The sequence below is a fragment of the Hippocampus zosterae genome, chromosome 6, assembly GCF_025434085.1.
Source record: "Hippocampus zosterae strain Florida chromosome 6, ASM2543408v3, whole genome shotgun sequence".
NCBI lineage: Eukaryota > Metazoa > Chordata > Actinopteri > Syngnathiformes > Syngnathidae > Hippocampus > Hippocampus zosterae.
This window is the reverse complement of record NC_067456.1, coordinates 13647464-13663710: the sequence shown is the minus strand read 5'-3', so window position 1 is coordinate 13663710 and position 16247 is coordinate 13647464. Positions and strand designations below refer to the sequence as shown.

General features: G+C 39.2%; 2 protein-coding genes across 3 annotated transcripts; both read left to right on the top strand.

Moving 5' to 3' along the window:
* Positions 1–1166: 1166 nt before the first annotated feature.
* On the top strand, positions 1167–6654 carry LOC127601936 (MOB kinase activator 1A). Of its 2 annotated transcripts, none has more exons than XM_052067657.1 (6): positions 1167–1358; positions 2406–2572; positions 3183–3276; positions 4027–4160; positions 4661–4824; positions 5079–6654. In XM_052067657.1, the coding sequence occupies exons 1-6, from the start codon at positions 1345–1347 to the stop codon at positions 5154–5156; spliced, it is 651 nt and encodes a 216-aa protein (XP_051923617.1). In that variant the 5' UTR covers positions 1167–1344; the 3' UTR covers positions 5157–6654. The 2 variants fall into 2 exon arrangements, with proteins under 2 accessions (XP_051923617.1, XP_051923618.1); XM_052067658.1 differs by having other exon boundaries at positions 1168–1358; positions 2409–2572.
* Positions 6655–7098: 444 nt separating this feature from the next.
* On the top strand, positions 7099–15552 carry trafd1 (TRAF-type zinc finger domain containing 1). Its single transcript, XM_052067638.1, has 12 exons — positions 7099–7531; positions 7796–7843; positions 7924–8059; positions 8211–8264; positions 10405–10837; positions 11682–11948; positions 12029–12093; positions 13335–13586; positions 13747–13879; positions 14204–14420; positions 14529–14586; positions 14805–15552. The coding sequence occupies exons 2-12, from the start codon at positions 7809–7811 to the stop codon at positions 14841–14843; spliced, it is 1689 nt and encodes a 562-aa protein (XP_051923598.1). The 5' UTR covers positions 7099–7531; positions 7796–7808; the 3' UTR covers positions 14844–15552.
* Positions 15553–16247: the final 695 nt, after the last annotated feature.

Below are 16247 nucleotides of genomic sequence, written 5' to 3'. Positions count from 1 at the left end.
TCTAAATCAACTATCAAAATTAATAAAAATCTAATTAAATATTGTCTTCAAAGTGACTAAGTGCATTGCTTTGACCAGCGAGGGGCCTTTAATAAAACTGATATAAAGGGATGCCTTATAAATTTATGCCATTTGCAGCAGTAAAAAACAAAACCAAAAAAAACAAGAAAAAAAAAACACTTTCATGGTCAATCCTGTAATTAATATGCCCTACTGCCTTTACCCGCATGGAGGCCAGAGTCCTGTTTTAGTCTGGGGTCTCAGCGGCTTCATTTATAGTGCAGACTTCGTTCTCATTATGGACATACCGCCCACAAGTTCCCCTGCACCCACCAGGGATTCCAAAAGGTTGAGACAAAGCAGATCCTCTCTCACACAGTTAAGCTGATCTTCCACTTCTTGCTTGTTAAAAATACTCGGCATGGTGTTTGTTTTTAATGTGTGTGATATTTCTCCTCTCCACTCTAAATCACTCCGTGTTGCGGAAATGTTTACTATACGCACCCACACACATGCTTGTTTTTGTGCAGTTATGCACATAAGGGCTCCACAAAACTTACGTACAGTAAGTACACTCTTTGTAAAAATTGTGGAATAACATGCCAGTGTGCATGTGGTTTGGTGTTTCTGGTTGACCCTTTGCAAATTTGTGCCATGTATTATGGCACTGTTTTTCATTTTGTCCTTTTTATTGTCCAATGTTTTTCCATTGTTCACCAGTGAGTTTGCACATGTTACGTCTCGTTGGACCCAACAAGGATGTGTGTTAATAATGTTGCCATAAAACTGAAAATTATCAATACATTAGTGTGTTGCAGCTCCTATGCATATTTTCAAGCTGAACATGTAAAATTCATTGTAAGTAGGGCAGCCAAGAAAACATTCCGAAATGAAAAAAAAATAGATTGTTGGGAATAAATGAACACACTTCCATGGAACATATATTCCAATTTAGGTTGCAAATGTAGGCCAGTTATTCTGCTAATATTCAAGCCAGCAGAGCCTTCCTGGCTCACCACTGGTGAAGATGTTGGTGCTGTTATGGCTTTGGTGCTTAAAATTCGTTATGTTGATATTTACAGAAGGAGGAGAAAAGCTGTCTTATGTCAGGCGGACAACACATTTCATCAGACGTCAGTGCTTCCAAGTGTACGCAATAGGGGGCGACAGTGTGGCCCTCTTGTCGCCAGAGGAAGAACCTCAGTGGGTGCAGTTGATCATAGCTGTTAGCGTACAGCACGTACAAGACGTTTGAGTGGTCCCTTGTCAAAGTAACAATCGCCATCGACTAACCGAGAGCGAGAGAGGGTTTAATCGAGGCACGCCGACGACGCCTTTGCCAAGATGAGCTTTCTATTGTAAGTACATTTGACAAACATACTTACTCGTGATCTCGTTTTGTCCTGGTCGCTTGCGGTTAACGTTAGCTAAAGTTCCAGCAGAGGAAGTAACTAAAAGCAAGAAGACTTCGTTGCGAAAAATTGCTTACCGACGTTGCGATGATGGCTTGACCAGAGTTACTTTGTAGTAAAAGGGTATTTTCATTCAACGAAATACATGGAATGTGAATATTTGAACTATTTACTCAACTGTCATTTAATTCGAACTTACATGCTAGCTAGAACGCAAATGCTAGCACCGTGTTGGGGAGTTCCTTTCGTCTGGCGTGTAGATACTGTGAACATTTATTACAGTGTATATCCTCTTGTGTTAATTGCTGTTTGTGTAATTCTAATTTTATACAGCGATCCCTGCTCAGTTGCTTCAGGGAGACATTTCGGCAATAAGCTACTTTTATCACTGGCTGTGGCGACACGTCTCATGCACAATTCACCTGTACATTTACGTGTCGTACATGAAGACTAAACAGACTCTTTTCATGATCTGAGCTGACTTTATGACTTCTGCCTTTACAAAAAATGATCGTGCTCAGTTTTGATGGGCACAGTCACAACAGGCTTCGTTGAACATCTAACAATGTCAACTGATGTGATTTTAGTTTATTAGAGGTGTACAACTACAACAAGATCAGATGACCTTTATTTGTCCCACACTGGGGAAATTTGCATTCTTCAGCAGAAATTTTTTTTTGGGGGGGTGAAAAAAATGTAATGTATCAATTGAATGAAAGGTCTGTCTCCAATATCAAAAATAACTTGTGATCAGCTAATTGTGGGATCGCAATAAACAGTGAGTCATCCAGTGAACGTTTACACCATTATTAGGATGGGTATCCATCATCTCTTTACAATGTAACACATGTATTGGAAAGGCCAATGAATAGACGAATCATTGGACGGTATTGTGAAATGGGGAGTTAATATTGCAATTGTTTGCCTCATCTGTATGATACAAGATTTCATAGCATCGGACAGCTGTTCAGCTCTGCCTGTGTTTCCCTCCAGTAGTAGTCGCTCATCCAAGACTTTCAAGCCCAAGAAAAACATCCCAGAGGGCTCCCATCAGTATGAACTGTTGAAACATGCTGAGGCTACCCTTGGCAGTGGGAACCTGAGGCAGGCGGTCATGCTGCCAGAGGGAGAAGATCTCAATGAGTGGATCGCCGTCAACAGTAAGTGCGGAAATATAAGACGCGCGTTGAATGTCAGACATTGTTTTAACTGATGCAATGAACTCCTGTGTAATACAGAGAATCTTTCCAAAACTAAACTGGTGAAAATTCACGGTATTTAGACCATGGGAAAACCATATTAGGCTTTAAACACATTTACATTTATTAAAACACACATTTACAGTGAAATTCATAAAGTATTCCTGAGCACATCTTCTCAATCTCGCTTGCCCATTACTTCAGATGAGAGACAAAGTGCCCTTTTATTGGTGACTCCCAGTTGGAGTTTACTGTGAAACACACACATACAACAGAAGAGATTTCAACATTGTATAGTTAAACACCAAAACGTTAAAACAAACCAATGCCTGTTGGCAACCACCCAAAAAGGCCTAATGTTGGACAATGTATACAAACCCATACAAATCACCGCTTAAAAAGTCATTATGTAGTGGGGGTGTGAATGCTGACCCGCCATACATAGGGGCAACGCTGCATTTCACATCCCTGTTTTTAGTTCTATAAATTAAGAAATAATTGACATTGCATACAAGGTTATTTTTTTAACTTATTGTACATAAGACACGGACTGCATTTTTCTGTATTTCAGCGGTGGATTTCTTCAACCAGATCAACATGTTGTACGGCACCATTACAGAGTTCTGTACTGAGGCTAGCTGTTCCGTCATGTCTGCTGGGCCCAGGTAAGGCAGTAAAGCACACTGATTCATAGAAATAAATGTACGTCAGTTTGCCACACATAAATTAAGTATTTTGACAGATGAAGGGCTCCTCTGGGGAAACAGAAAATTCAAAATTTGATTTAACATTATATGACATTATTGTCTCTTAAACAGATCATGAAAATTTAGGTTGAAAAAAATACTCCTATGGTACTTAGGGGTATGTTATAGTTGTTTAATTGGCATTAGGTTTATGAGAGGCTCCTTGGAAAAATCCTATAAGGAATCCCTTGACCCAATATGTTCAAGAACATGTAAATGTTGCTTTTACAAACAAATGCCTGCACCGAATTTCTCAGTTGTTTTGGGATTTGAAATGGTAAATGTAAGTGATAGCATGAAAATCGCTTGAATAAAGTGGTCTGGAATGTGACTTACACTCCCTTCAGACGCTTGCCGTTTGTTGCTCAAATCTCAATCTGGCATTTCCTCTTTCCTCTCTTGCCATGACGGTCAGCGTTTAATCAAGAGGAAGGGACCGGGGCTCGCTTCCTGCTCACAGAGCAGCTATCAGAAATATACACATGCAGAAGAGATACTGCTCCATTTCCCATTCTTGTGCATATTTTTAGTTTATCTCCCGCCAAGCAAAGTTGGCATGAACTAAGTTGATATGTCGAGCTTTTAAGCTGTTCTGATCTTCTGCTGCACCCGAGCTATATCACTGTTACCTTGTTTGCTCAGTTTAACTCGGTCACTTTTTTTTTGCAGATACGAGTACCACTGGGCTGACGGCACCAATATTAAAAAGCCTATCAAATGCTCTGCGCCCAAGTACATAGATTATCTGATGACTTGGGTCCAAGACCAGCTCGATGACGAGACTCTTTTCCCCTCCAAGATTGGTAGGATTTGATTTTAACCAGGAAGGTGTTTCATTTCTAGATAAATGACAGCCTGATGATTTTTAGATGATCTTAACCCTCATATGAACTGCCAATGGAGAACTCATCGAATTGATCAGTGTTCTGTGTTAACAGCTAAGCCAAAGTCAGGAACTAAACACGTTTTTAATAAATAAAACAAAGGTACGTTTGTGCTGTATTTAGATGGAAGAATGAATCAGTTGACTGGTGTGCAGCCTGAGGACAGTTTCTTAGCACAAATGACTAATCTTGTGACTTCAATTATATGGAATAATCGGATGACGTAATGTGTTTAAAACACTCCTAAGACTCATCTGCCCAGTAAAGATGGCACCAGCTGATTGACGAAAGTCAGTCAAACCGCACGGAAAACGAGGAACAAAAAAATAAAACCTGCAACAACAAAAACAATTAGACATCATCGGGTTTTAGAGATGTCATTACATTGCATACGGAGTTAAGTCTATTTTCCATCACAGGGGTTCCGTTTCCCAAGAACTTCATGTCTGTGGCCAAAACCATCCTGAAGCGCCTTTTCAGGGTTTATGCACACATCTACCATCAGCATTTCGACTCGGTGATGCAGCTGCAGGAGGAGGCTCACCTGAACACCTCCTTCAAGCACTTCATATTCTTTGTCCAGGTGAGTTACTGTACCACTTGCAATTTGTCATCTTCGACATACTGAGATGGGGCAGCAAAAGTGTTCTTCTGCAGCTGTCTCCTTGTGGCTCAACCATTTACTGGGAGTGAAAAACAAAATGAAAGCTGTTGACAGACAGCTGAAATGTATGCCACAGCAAATCAGTGAAATTTTAAAATGGAGTGGATGTGATTTTACTCTGTTTGCTTTCCAAAAACACAGCTCAAAATTGTTTATTTATGTGTTCCCTGCAGGAATTCAACCTTATCGACCGGCGAGAGCTTGCTCCCCTGCAGGATTTGATTGAGAAGCTTGGTTCCAAGGACAGATAGACATTGTATCACACTCCTCCCCTTACTTTTATGCTTTTGAACACTTCTTTTTCATCCCTCTTCTTGGCCTCTGCTACCTCCGTGACTTCAGGTCTCAACTCAGTGTGTGCCTTCTTGTCATTCCTTTCAGCTGAGCATTTGGATTGTACCATTTCTTGTGATCCGTTTGCTGTCTTTCACGACTGCCTGAACCTCCACGCATAACCTACTCCCTTTATTTTGTCCTTTTGGCTTTGAGTTAGCATTGTGTATTAAATGTATTCTTTGCAGGACTGGTTAATAAGAAAAAATAAGAAAAAACATGGTTTGTTTACTTTTTAATTGGACCAAGAACATCTGGAAGTGGAATTGAGTTGTTTCCTCTTTTAAAAACTGGTTAATGCTGTTTTTTCATATTCATTGTTGAACTGTTTTCACTGAACAAATATCCAGTTCTTACATTTAAGTCAGGTCCTCCTATATCATTTGAGTAAAGCGAAACATTTTTAGAAGTTAGTAGGTGAACCAAACAGAACATCATGTTTTCAGTCCCAAATCAAGACGTTTGATGTGCTTGATGTAGTGTAAGGCAATACAATGCATTGACGGGTGACTGTGAGAAGCCTTTTTCACATATGACTGCATTTCTTGTCCGTTTTCCAGTTTTTTTTAATGAATATAGATATAAGATACAGTATAGGGCCTCCTGTAAACAGGTGTATAGTGAAAATACAATTTATAGAAAGACTTGGAATGTAGATTTGTAGTTAAAATAGATATTTTATGAGGTTATTTCTATGGTGCCGATCGTTTGTGGAACTGTGGATAGTTGTGCGTTTCCTCAGTGGTGGTACTTATTTCCCTAGAGGTTAACATTTGTTGCCTCTGCGCCAAGAGGGCAAAAATGTAAATATAACAGCCATGATCCTGTCTTGAACTCAGGCTACAGCAGCTGGGCTGTGTGTACTGCCATCTTTTTAGTAACCAATTGCAGCTGGGATTCTAATGGATGTTTTGTATTTGGCAACATTGACTGCAAATGGACCTTAATTCCTGACATAAGGGGTGTACAACGGTTACTCCGGTGTCGCACCTTTTGAACATCAGGAACCAGCAGCTGCCATCTGCTGTAGTAATGTTTCAGTAATTACAAGTAGACATTCCTTCTCTTTCTTTTTTAATTTACTTCCTAAAAAAAAGCCCTTGTTTACTTTAATATTACAGCAAGCATGTCAAATCTAGCCCCGTGTGTATTCCAGCCACATTTCATATTTTTATACATGTAGGATCAGAAAGAACAAGGGCTTGTGAATCACCCGAGGATTTTACGAAATCCCTTGGTGGTCACTTTGACTGGTAGGGGATGCACAAATGTACAAGTATGTAATGTGTCCAAACATTTGCTGTAAATAGATCAGCATTTTTATCTGATAAAGCTGTGCCTTTACATTGTTGAAATGTCTTGATATGACTGTATTGGCAGATTTAAAGCCCAATAAAAACAATAACATCAGGACAATAGTTTGATTTTATTTTATGGATACTTCAAGAGCAGGATAGTGACTTGATAACCCAGACACCTTTATGCTTCCAATTTTTCCTATTTTATTTAGTCCCAACATACATGGTTATTATTGCTTGTTCTTATAATATAAAAAATAACTCAAATGTGTGCTCATTCACTGATATCAAGTCGTCCTGTTGCTCATTTAATGTATAAATAGAAACGATAAATTAAGTTTTCGACCAATCAAATTCCGAGTAGCACATAGTGAGCCTAAATGTTGTCTAAATAGGTTTGCATTTGCTCAATGATATGCCAATATAAAATGAATTTAAGTAAGAAGGACTCTGTCCAGCCATTTCATTTTCTTTACAGATTAAAAAATATGAACTATCATTGCGATAGGGTCCTACAGTCTCATCATTTTATTATACGTGGACTGCCTGTGAGTCAACACTCTGGGCAAAGTAATCCTATCTACAAGGCAGAGAAGAAATTGGATGATCGTGCTCGAGATACGATTAGCCTGCGTCTGAGAATTTCTCATTTGCTCTGTGCTCTTATTTCGAAGGCATTTACCATCATGATTGCCTTCAGTAGGATTGTTATGTCACTTCTTAGACATGTTAAGGCTGATAGAAATCTGATGATGCGATAGCTTTTTGGGTCCGTTAGCCAGGCTAGTTGGCTAGCAGCAAGTTAAAGATAGCACTAGCTCAGGCAAAGCTACACTGGGACGGTTGCTAAGCTACATAGCCGGGCTGCAGGCGTCACTTGCAACGCCATTTATATTTTATGTGTGGTTAAAACACCCCGCCGGCATAAGGTGAAGATGCTTATTGTTCCTCATTACTGAAGACCGCCCCTGTGTCTGCTAACGTTAGCTAGTCGGGTAAGCAAAACTGAAAGCCACTGTCAGTCACTGTTTTTTTTTGTTATGTAAATGCTGTACATGACTGTCGTCTCTTAATCATTATTATTATTATTGTTATTCGCTGGGTAAAACAAAACGGTGTACGCAGCAAATTAGGATATCCACACTTATCAGTTTAATTACAGACCGTCTTTTTTAATAAATTCTTTAGCTTTAAAACTGATGTGGTTTAATTCCTCTTCAAGTAAAGGCCTTGTGTAAAACAGTTGTATTTAAATCCAGGCTTGGTAAGACTATGGCAGACGAAAATACTCAGTTCTGCGGCAACTGGTAAGTGCCTGTCAAATTAATCAAGGATTCACATTTTGTGGTGAATAATATTTAATTGTTAATTTTACTTGTATTTTGAGCAAACATGACATTCCGGAAGCAAATTTCACTACCCATGAGATCCACTGCCGAAGAAACATTGCACTTTGTGATGTCTGCCAGGAGCCGGTGCCACGCTCAGATCTGCAGGAGCATAAGCAGCAGGAACATAGCCAGGTAATACATTTTAAGAAGCCTCCATATGTAGGCAACATTGTATATGATGATTCAGTGCTGCAGTCTTTTTTTTTTCCTCAAGTCGAAAAACAAATAATGGCACTAATCTGAATAATCGTCCATTCTAATTTCCCATCTCCTTTCATTACAGATTACTTGCAAATGTGGACTCAAGATAAATAAGAATCAAATTGAAGTTCACCAGGTATTTATGAATTCTTTGTTGTTGTTTTTTTAAATTAGGGCCAGAAGTGTTTGAACAGTGACAGTATTTATTTATTTGCTAATGCACCACAAGAATAGATTTAAAATAATACAGCCAGTATGTTATTGAAGTCTAGACTTAATAAAAAAATAGGAATTATTTACATTTATTTTATAGACGACTGTGCAGTCCTTCCATTTTTAGGGACTCATGAGAGAAATTTTAAGGCTTGTATAAAAAATCCCTTCAACCAAAGACTGGATGGAGCTCATGGACATCAAGAAATTTTGAGCTTTTTTTCCCTCTAGCTATACTTTTCACTGCAGCTACCTTCATTTTGGCCATTTGCGTTCAGGTTTTGAAAAGCTTGTGCTGTTGAGGCATGAGGTTACTGACGTAACGCTAGAAGAATATTCAATTTATTTGGCTTCAACAAGTATTGATTTGCTTTCACAGTATGTTTAGGGTCATTATTCCTTTGTGATACCAGTTTTAGTGTTTTATTATATTTACTGTCTTTGTATTGTATAATTTACTGTTTTTACATTTCTGATTTCTACTTTATGTACAGCACGTTGCTGCTATGGTTTTGTGCTCTATAAATAAAGTTGAGTTGAGGTGTATCACAAATGCCAATATGCATGTATACAGCTCACAATCTACGTTGGGAACCCTTCATATTGACATTAATGAAGGTCCCTTTAGATTTTCATCCACCTCCAAATTTTTCTTTCTTGACTTGATGCTATACGAAAAAAAATTTTCTTCACGAGGAAAAAAAAAAGTCAAACTGTGGTGTTACTGTCTGAAGCACGCATCTACCATTTTCTACTACCATTACTACTTGGGGTCACTTGGAACCTTGCCCAGCTGACTTTATGAGATGCATGTTTAGGGTACACCCTGGAATGATCGCCTGTTATGCACGGAGCAAATATAGTCAAACAACTTTGTCAGACTTTTTACACCAAGTACCGTCCACAAATATACTGAGCACTCCAAATATCATCATAATACCAACATCAAATACGGTGGAGTAGGTCTAAGCATACATGAAAACCATATTTTAAGTGAACATCAAAACTACGACGAAATATTGCAAAATTGTGCTTAAAAGTTGCAGCTGACTTATGCTTGGTCAGCGTTTAGAGTGAGGCTGAGCACCACTAGTTGTACGAGTGGCACACTTTGAGAATAATTGATCCAGAGCAGGTGTCACCAACATGGTGCCCGTAGGCAACAGGTAGCCCTCAAGGACCATTTGAGTAGTTCCCGCGTCCAAGTTTCTAGCAATGCTGTATAAGTGATCATTTGAAAATCTGAACCTTGGCAGAGATGTATAAAAATATAGTATTTGCTATTCATATTTATGTTTCCAAATTATTTTAAGAAATGATTACCATGATCAGTGTCTTACCATAAATGAATATCTTTAATTATGAATAATAACAGAAGGCAATTGGAGCAAGTTTGTCATTTCCTTAGTGCGTGTTATGAAACTGGTGATTTGCCTTCAGATTCACATGAATCAGTACCCAAGAATTAGCTCTTAGTTTGAAAATGGTTGGTGACCACTGATCTAGAGTCTTAATTTAGCCCAAACATGGATATTTTTGGAACAAAAGAGCACAGTGAGAACACAGAAACCTCCGGGCCAAGAGTTAAGAATCAGAACCTTCTACTACGAGTCAGACATGCTTTCTGTACTAAAGCACATTAACACTCTGAAGACAATGAAATTGAATAGTCTTCAAATGACCTGATCTCAAACCACTTGGACATTTCACTGACTGACGACAAAAGGTGAATGCCTGGCAAAGAGTTGCATTCAGTGATGCAAAACCATTTTGTGAAGTAGTGAAAAGAAATAGAGACTAACCGTATCTCATTACCCCTAAAAATGTAGGTAGTCCAAATAAATGGCTGTAATTCCTAAATGGTAAACGCCTTGCTTTTGTGAAACCTCTTAGAGCTGAAAATTCACACTTGAAACTCCTCTTGGTTGTTTAATTTCAAACACAGTGTGTATGTGTAAAGACAAAATTACGAGAGCCCTCATAATTATCTTAATAATTCAAATACAAGCGACCCTAATTGTAAATTGAGTAATCATGCATTTTCACAATCTTTCCTCCTGCAGAACTCTGACTGCACTCAGAAGCTGGTGGCATGCCAGTACTGTGAATTGGAGATTGCCTACAGTCAAGCCAGAGAGCATGAAGATTACTGTGGAGCTCGCACTGAGCCCTGCCCACAGTGCAAGTGCAATATCATGTTGAGGGAAAAAGCCCTGCATCCAATGCTATGTGGTAGTCCCACACTGCTCCAAGAGAGGAACAACAGCTACTCCAGTCGCAGTCCGGCAGACCTGCAGCCTCCGGGGTCCTGGTTTGACGGCCACTCCATCCGAAACACCCTAAGAACCGAAGAGCGAGGACTCAAGGAAAATAACCTCAGTGCAGCAAAACGTCAGGTCTTTCCCCGCGCTTTTGAGTCCACTTTTTATAACGCTTCAAGACAAGGCAGCGCAGACTGGAAGAATATCGCCCCAAGGAATATGACATCCAGCCGATGTGAGTTGATGATTCAGCTAAAACTTTTGTTTGTTTGTTTTTTGGGGATACAGTATCTATTATTCATGTGAAATTGGAACAAAAGAATCGAACGTAAAGGTGTCCAAATAGTTTAATTTGCAGTGAAACACTCATTTATCACAGACCCCTAACCTCATCATGTGAAAATCGGCGATATTAATAATTATAGATACTGTTTAGTTTTTTTGGGGGGGTGGAGGGTTAATTTTACCTCCTCACCCAAATGTAATGTTTTCATAATACTATATTTTTCAGACCATTGCTTGTACCGTATTGTTAGGGGTAATATCAATAAATGGGTCTAGTTAAAAATATTTTCATACATGAGGCAATCCAGGTTATAAGGCGCTTAATTTTTATGAACTATTGTTTGTTGTTATTGTAATGTAAATATTTATTTGATAGATTTAGCACTATTATGCTAGGATTAGGACCGAACACATGTCCTGTAGCACCGTGTGTCTCGCTGTGCAACGCCACGGGGTTTGCTTTGCCATTATGCAACCTTTTTTGCTTCATCCCAGCAGCTATTGGAAGCTGGTAGTGTTGTTGCCCTCTTGCCGGTCCATCATTGTAACATTGGAAATAATATCACCAGAAAATATGATCTTGTTATAGGCTAAATGTTAAAGCTGAACCCATATTTCATAAAAAAAAAAAGTTCCATCCTTTCCATTGTTTCATCAGGCAAAATTAAGAACGTTCTTTCAATCTTTGCAATTCTGTTGTGGTGCCAAATATAACACAGGAGAGCGATACAAATAATGCTCTTCTTTTGCACATAGTTTGGATGAACTGTTTTTTTAATTTTATTTTTTTATAGTAGCTGAACAGAGCGACATCCTGAATCGCAGCAGTGCATGGCCAATTCAAGACGAGGATTCATCAGGCCTCGACTACATGCTAGCGCTCAGCTTGCAAACAGACGGAGAGTCCATGACTGGTGGTGGAGAGGCCAATCTGTGGAGTGACATCTGGGACCACACAAAGACGTCCAACAGTTCCGTCGGCTGTCAACTTCCTACATCCAACAACAATTACCCAAACTTCCCCTCTCGCACAAGTGCCCTTCTCGACCGTGATCAAACAGGTACTTTAAAAACGTCCGTGTCCTTTCTTTCTAACAGTAGGTGGTCTGCAGTTGACATGAATGTAAATGATTTCTTACAGACATCATGCTTCCCTGTGAGTTTTGTGAAGAGTTGTTTCCTGAAGAGGACCTCATTTTGCATCAGGTTTGGTGTCATTTTATTAACACGACCCACAATCCTCACACAGGTCAAAAAGCTAACTAATACATAACAATGGTACGGTGGGGTTGTATTGAAGTTTCACCGGACTGGACAAATCAGAAGAGAATTGTCGACTTCCCTTCGATCGCACAGGTTCTTTGGTATTACCTATTGTTTGTGTATCATTCAATGTAATGTAACTAATAGCATTATCTTGTCAGATATCATGTAGGAGCCTTCTCTTGATCTTTACACCTTTGTTTATCGGCAGCCTTTGCGTGTGTGACGTCATGATGTCTGCTGTTTACCTCTTTAAAGGGGAAGTAAAAAAATGTAAAGAATATATGCTATATTCCCCATTAATCGAAACGCAGCATTCTTATTAATACTGCATTTGCGGAATATGAATTGAGTGGCAAAATCCAGCCATTTTTATCCAACTCAAGGGAAGGCCATTTTGCCACTTGCTGTCAAAAAAAAAAGACATCACTGTTGCTCAGGTAACGACCAACCACAGCTCAAGTGTTTTCTGAGTTTTGGTCATATGATGTTCCCAAGTTGAGCGGTGATCATTACCTGAGCCCTGAGCAATTGTGACTCCCATTTTCAGTCGACACTAAGAGACACATTTTTGAGCTGGATAAAAAAAGGCTGCATTATGCTGCTTGATTCATATCCCACAATCACATTATCGATCGGAATGATGAGCTCAAAACTTGTGGAGGCACACAAGAACCTATTATTATACAGACACTTTTCGACCCGACTTCCCTTTTTAGCGTGATAGTCACATACCAATTTTTAACATGTGAGAAACCCTACACATGACAATGCAGGTCGCTTCCTAATTGGCTGATGTTCAGTTTCACGTCACAGCCATGGAGTACACGGCTCACACACAAAATGATTTGAGATTGTAAATATTGAACATATTTAACAGTTATGACTGACCCATTTCGGAATATATCGGAGAGGGAAAATCACTTTGAACACACCCCATAGCATAATCCTTCAGGATAATCTTTTAGTGACATCCGCCAATGATTTTATCACAAAAGAGGAAAAATGCTCCAAAAAGTCCCAATCATGTATGTGTATACCCCACTTTAATAATAATAATAATAATAATACATTTTATTTATAACCGCCTTTCAGGACACCCAAGGACACTTTACAATAACAAAAAACACAAAACAAGGGTTGAGCAGCGGCAGCCAAAACTTTACTTGTCTGTTGTCTTTCAGACTGGCTGCAGCCCCGCATCCGCTTTTGCGTCCTTCAGTAAGCAGCCACCGTCCCCCCCTAAAGAGGCCAGGAATCCAGCAGGAATGATGCGCAGCCTCCCTAACACGCTAGCGTCCAACATCCCCACCTTCCCAGGCTCCGTCTCGCCAGTTTCTTACAGTCCACCAGCCAGTCCACTAGAGGGCGACGTTGTGATTCCATGTGAATTTTGTGGCGTTGCACTGGAAGAGGCTGTTGTCTTTCATCATCAGGTATGACACTCCTCAGGGTGGTTAGACAACTCGTGACAAATGCCAGTGTCCTATTTTTACATCAGCTTCAGGTCTTCTTCAGATTGTAAAGATAATCTTGGAACGTGTTTTCGATTAACAACAATAGTGTGACGTTGTTTCTGTGTCTTTTCCCACGCAGGACAAATGCGATATGCGTCCTCAGACTGCCTTTCCACTGAACAATATAACAAAAGCATCTTTCAAAAAAAATCCTGCAAAGGACGCGTTTGGACGAACCTCTCCAGATTTTCACAGGAGAATAAAGCACCAAGGTAGTGTGTACTGATGTTTTCCACAGTATTCAAATGGGTGGATCATGGATGGTTGAGGAATGAACAGGAACCACTGCTGCATAAGGAAAGGATTAATTTGCTTACCATTTAAAAGAACAAAACATTTCATCTAATTCTGCCACTATGATAGTGTTACAATAAATGTCAAAAGTATCGTACAATTCCAAGCTCTGGAAACCAGATGGATAAATAGATAGATATGTAGAAAGAGAGAGAGAGGTTTGTTTCACATATAGATGATTTCTTGGTCGGTTGGGTGGTTGATTAAATTGAATGTTGGAGAGATGTTTGTTTCGCATACAGGTGATTTCTTGGACGAAGATCTTGGATTGGTTGGAGACGCACCGCCAGGACAAAACCAAAGGGAGTGGCAGAGAGGCTACATTGGGCGGCCAAGTCAGCGAAAAACATCCAACTGTGAGGTTTCGGCACAGACAAGAGCTCAGCATGGCAGAGAATTGGAAGGGGAGCTGTCGTCATTCTCGGACTCTGACAAGCCAGGTTCTGATTATCTAAAGGGGTACGTCCACAAGAAACATAATCATAATTATTGTGAGTGAGCTGAACTTTTTGTGCTGAAACACAATAAGTAAGAAGTGATGTCATTATTTGCATGTGTCTCCATCAGACTACATTTAACAGAGAACAAAGAGGGGCGAGGAACCAGAAGGAATGTGTTTACAAAGGTACCATTAAAATTTAAGCTCCATCAATTCCCTTTGTTTGTTTGAGAGTGCCATGCGAACAAGCTAATGCGAAACATACAACCAGACCGCCTGTTAAATGGGGGGGAGGGGTCAATTGTGATAAAAATCTTTTGAAGGGTAAATTTTCCCCTTTAGAGTCCAGGCAATTTTATTTGGCACTCATTTTTGTTTTTTATTGACCTTTCTCCTGTTCATAGCTCCCTAAGAAGCAGAATGAAGATCAGCAGGAGGAATGAGAGCTGCAACTTGTGGCGAGAAAGATGTTTATTCGCTCTCTGCTTTTTATTTCTGTCCATGTTTAAAAATCTTAAATATATCTGATAAGTGCCTGTGTCATCAGCAACACAACTCTACATTTAACTGTCTACGGTGATTTGATTTTGCGATGAATATTATACATTTGTCTCAGCTGATCGTAACATTGTTTTGTTGTAAGCGTTTTTTAAATTCACCGTCCCGAATTTGAATATTTCTTCTTCTAACCTTAATATACTCTTCAATTAGTGTGTTTTTCTACTGTTGAATATTCTTTAGTACTTTAGCTAATAGTTGATGGATTTCATTGTATCCTGAGAAGTGTCATGTTGCGGTTACTTTTTCAGCTGTCTTCTGTTTCGTCTTTATTTACGTATGCGTCATTTTCAGCCAAACTAAATGATTTAAAAATAAGGTTTTATATCAAAGAAATGCAATTACAGGATACAATGTGCCACAAATGTCTGAAGATCTGCAGCAAATCATTTTTTAAGAGAAAAGATTAATTCTGATTAAAATGTATGAGTGTTATTCATACCAGAGAGGACCAAGTAAATGGTGAAATCTCCTGGTTTGGCGTTTCTTCATGCATGTTGATGATCATTATCTGTGTACTGCAACCAATGTCAATGCTCTCAGCTCTGTGACTCTTTGGGTGTTTTGTAATGTCAATAAATGTTCACGGCTACAGTTTGTATTCTATTTTTACTATGCAGCATCTTCACTATAACCATTGGTGTAATGTGATTTTAATGAATAAAGAACTATGATTTTTCAGCATCAGCAAGTTAAGCAGAAATCACCAACAAATAATGCAAATCTGGTGTGTGTTCATCCCCAATTAGTTGCGCACAAACTCGCTTGCATAAAAGAAGAAACCATGATCTGTGGCTGTGATTTGCCTCAATCTTGCCTCAATCGATTGTGGGGAAGAAACACCTGTGGCATGGGGCAAGAATTATAATTATTGCAATTCACTGAAAAAGCTCCGGATTTTAGCGATTCACTTAAAATACAAGCGACCCTAACTGTAAATTGAGTCATCGTGTATTTTCACAACCTTAAGCAACCACATAACTTTGCCTCGAGGTCCGCTGCCTTAATGTTCACACGTTATGGGGAAATGCCTCAGACGGGCTAATAAAAAAAATCTATATGGCGGTGTTAGTTAAATGCTTCAAGGATTGGATATTTGAAAAAAGGGTGCAGCCAGCACCATATGTAGACAGACAATATAACAATGCTCATAAGTATATATCCTCTGCAAAAAAGAAAAAAAGATGACTCCTGGTTAGAGTACGAAATTATGTGTGGTATCCACAACTATTGTTTGAATGAATTTATTATACTGCCACTTGATGCCCAGGCTATTTAATTATTTACAA